The sequence below is a fragment of the Lolium rigidum genome, chromosome 3 (genome assembly GCF_022539505.1).
Source record: "Lolium rigidum isolate FL_2022 chromosome 3, APGP_CSIRO_Lrig_0.1, whole genome shotgun sequence".
Classification (NCBI taxonomy): Eukaryota; Viridiplantae; Streptophyta; class Magnoliopsida; order Poales; family Poaceae; genus Lolium; species Lolium rigidum.
Window position 1 is genome coordinate 235,172,481 of NC_061510.1, and position 2,242 is coordinate 235,174,722.

General features: G+C 50.4%; 1 protein-coding gene across 1 annotated transcript; it reads left to right on the forward strand.

Annotated features, from left to right (window-relative positions):
* The first annotated feature begins 1,079 nt into the window (after positions 1-1,079).
* LOC124699139 (osmotin-like protein) lies at positions 1,080-1,739 on the forward strand. Its single transcript, XM_047231491.1, has one exon. The coding sequence runs from the start codon at positions 1,080-1,082 to the stop codon at positions 1,737-1,739; it is 660 nt and encodes a 219-aa protein (XP_047087447.1).
* The last annotated feature ends 503 nt before the right edge of the window (positions 1,740-2,242 follow it).

A 2,242-nucleotide genomic window follows, 5' to 3' on the forward strand; every position in this document is an offset into this window, starting at 1 on the left:
GATGACCCCGAGGGAGCAGAAGACATCTGCTATGAAGAACCAGACCTCTCCGGAGGTATAGAAGGAGTTGACTACCTCATCGTCTATGGAACCGGGGAGGGTTCCGGAGGAGGACAAGCGTAGACCTATCTGGAAGTAGTAGTATCCGAGCAGTGCAAACACTTAGTACTTAACCGCTCGTTGAGAATAAATGTATCACTTAGTAAGACTTCTATATTGTAAGTTAAGTCGGGTTCACCTAGAATCCAGGAGTATCCCTCTTAGGACCCAAGAGGAGCTCCAAGATGACATGTATATTTGGCTTGTAATAATAAATGAATGAGTTATGGACCTGCTATGTTCTGTTGTACTACTCTGAGGGATGTAATATTTGCGGATTGGTACTTCACGAATGTTATATCAACGACTGGCATACTACAACATGCAGTGGTATGCAGGGTCGCCACAAAATGGAACACAATAAAGAGCCAAGTTCAAATGGTTTTCTAGCTGAATTCTACCATAATTTTTAGGATATCATCAAAACACACTTGCTTTAGCTTTTCGAAGAAGAAGAAGAAGAAGAAGAAGAAGAAGAAGAAGAAGAAGAAGAAGAAGAAGAAGAAGAAGAAGAAGAAGAAGAAGATTCCTGCCGGATAGGCTACTGGTAAGATCTTGTGACCAACAGTGATCGGCCTTCAATAATCCGATCTGCCTGGAAATATTCTCTCAGTTCCAAATTAAGTGTCACAGCCTTGTCTAGATAAAGATGTATTCAGACATATTTTAATGTGTAGATACATTTGTATTTAAACAAAGATGTGACACTTAATTTGAAACGAAGGTAAAATCATGAGAAAGTTACCAAAGCGCCGAGCCTGTGAAGCTATCTCAAACAGAAGAAGCCGAATGATGAGAAAGTTGGAGCTAGGCGCCATATGTGCCGATGAATGCACGCCCCCGTTACATGCGTGCGTAGATACATGCGTTCGTTGCTACTTAACCACCACAAAATTTCCCTCTCTTATATACCCATGATCGATCAATCGACAGGCATCAACAACACTTTGAGTTCTAATCCATCCACAAGCTAGCGCGCCATGGCCGCATCCAAGGCACTTCTGATCACCATGGTGCTCGCCGTGCTCACCCCTCTCGCTGCCACCGCCGCCCAGCAGACGGTGACGAATCTCACCCTCCACAACCTCTGCCTCTACCCAGTGTGGCCGCTCATCACCCAGAACATCGGCCTCCCAGCCATCCCCGACGCCAACAACACCGCCGGCCGCCTCGATGGGGGCGGCGAGGGCCTGGTCACCCTGGCGTTTCCTCCCGGCGCGTGGTCCGGCCGCATCGTTGCGCGCACCGGCTGCATCGACGACGACGACGACGTGTGCGACACCGGCGTGGCGCCGGCACCGACGACGGTGACGCAGGTGAGCGTGCACGGGCCCAATGGGCTGGCGGAGTACAGTGTGAGCCTGGTCGATGGGTTCAACGTGCCTGTGGTGGTGACGCCGCACGGGTTCGAGCAGGGCGATCAGTGCCCGTCCCTTGGCTGCTCTGTGGACCTCGACGTCGACTGCCCCAGCGACGCCAAGGCCCCCGCCGGCGGGTGCAGGGCCCAGGGACAGGGGCACTTCTTCAAGCAGAGGTGCCCGGACACGAGGACGACGCCGACGGACGTGGAGGCCACCCCGCAGCGCTGCCTCCAGCCCGGCGAGCTCAAGATCGTGTTCTGCCCCGACACCTCCAACTAATCACTCACTCTACTATTACTATACTGGCTAGCTAGATCGTGTCGCGACTCCACGAGGCGTCTACTGCCTACCGGTTACTATGTAATAAGCTTAGCACAATTGTTAATTTGCTAAGTCAGATTCAGTACAATAACTAATTTTTCATGTTAATTGCTGATCTTCAGACTCATCTGCTTGGACTGATGTTGAGCAATAACTTGAACTGGTCTGATCGAGCTGACATTTTAAGTAGCAAAAAACAAGAAAGAAGCTGTATAGTAGGCTTAATTTGTGTTGTGGCTACTAGCTTCCAAGCACAAGCGAACAGATCCATGTGGCCATCAGTGGCATCAGCGACGCGCCGTATCGATCATGCAGCTTCGTAACCATCGTTGCTCTCGAGCTGTCCGCTAGCTGTAGTGCTGTACCATACCGTGCATCTCTGGATCGGTTGATATTCTCGCATGACTCATTTCACATTCGATCGAAGCTTCCTACCCGGAGGTTGTAGGCTCATATATGCA

What these genes read in the sequence shown, in the direction of transcription:
- LOC124699139 (XM_047231491.1), top strand. Translation starts at nt 1,080, where the DNA reads ATGGCCGCATCCAAGGCACTTCTGATCACCATGGTGCTCGCCGTGCTC.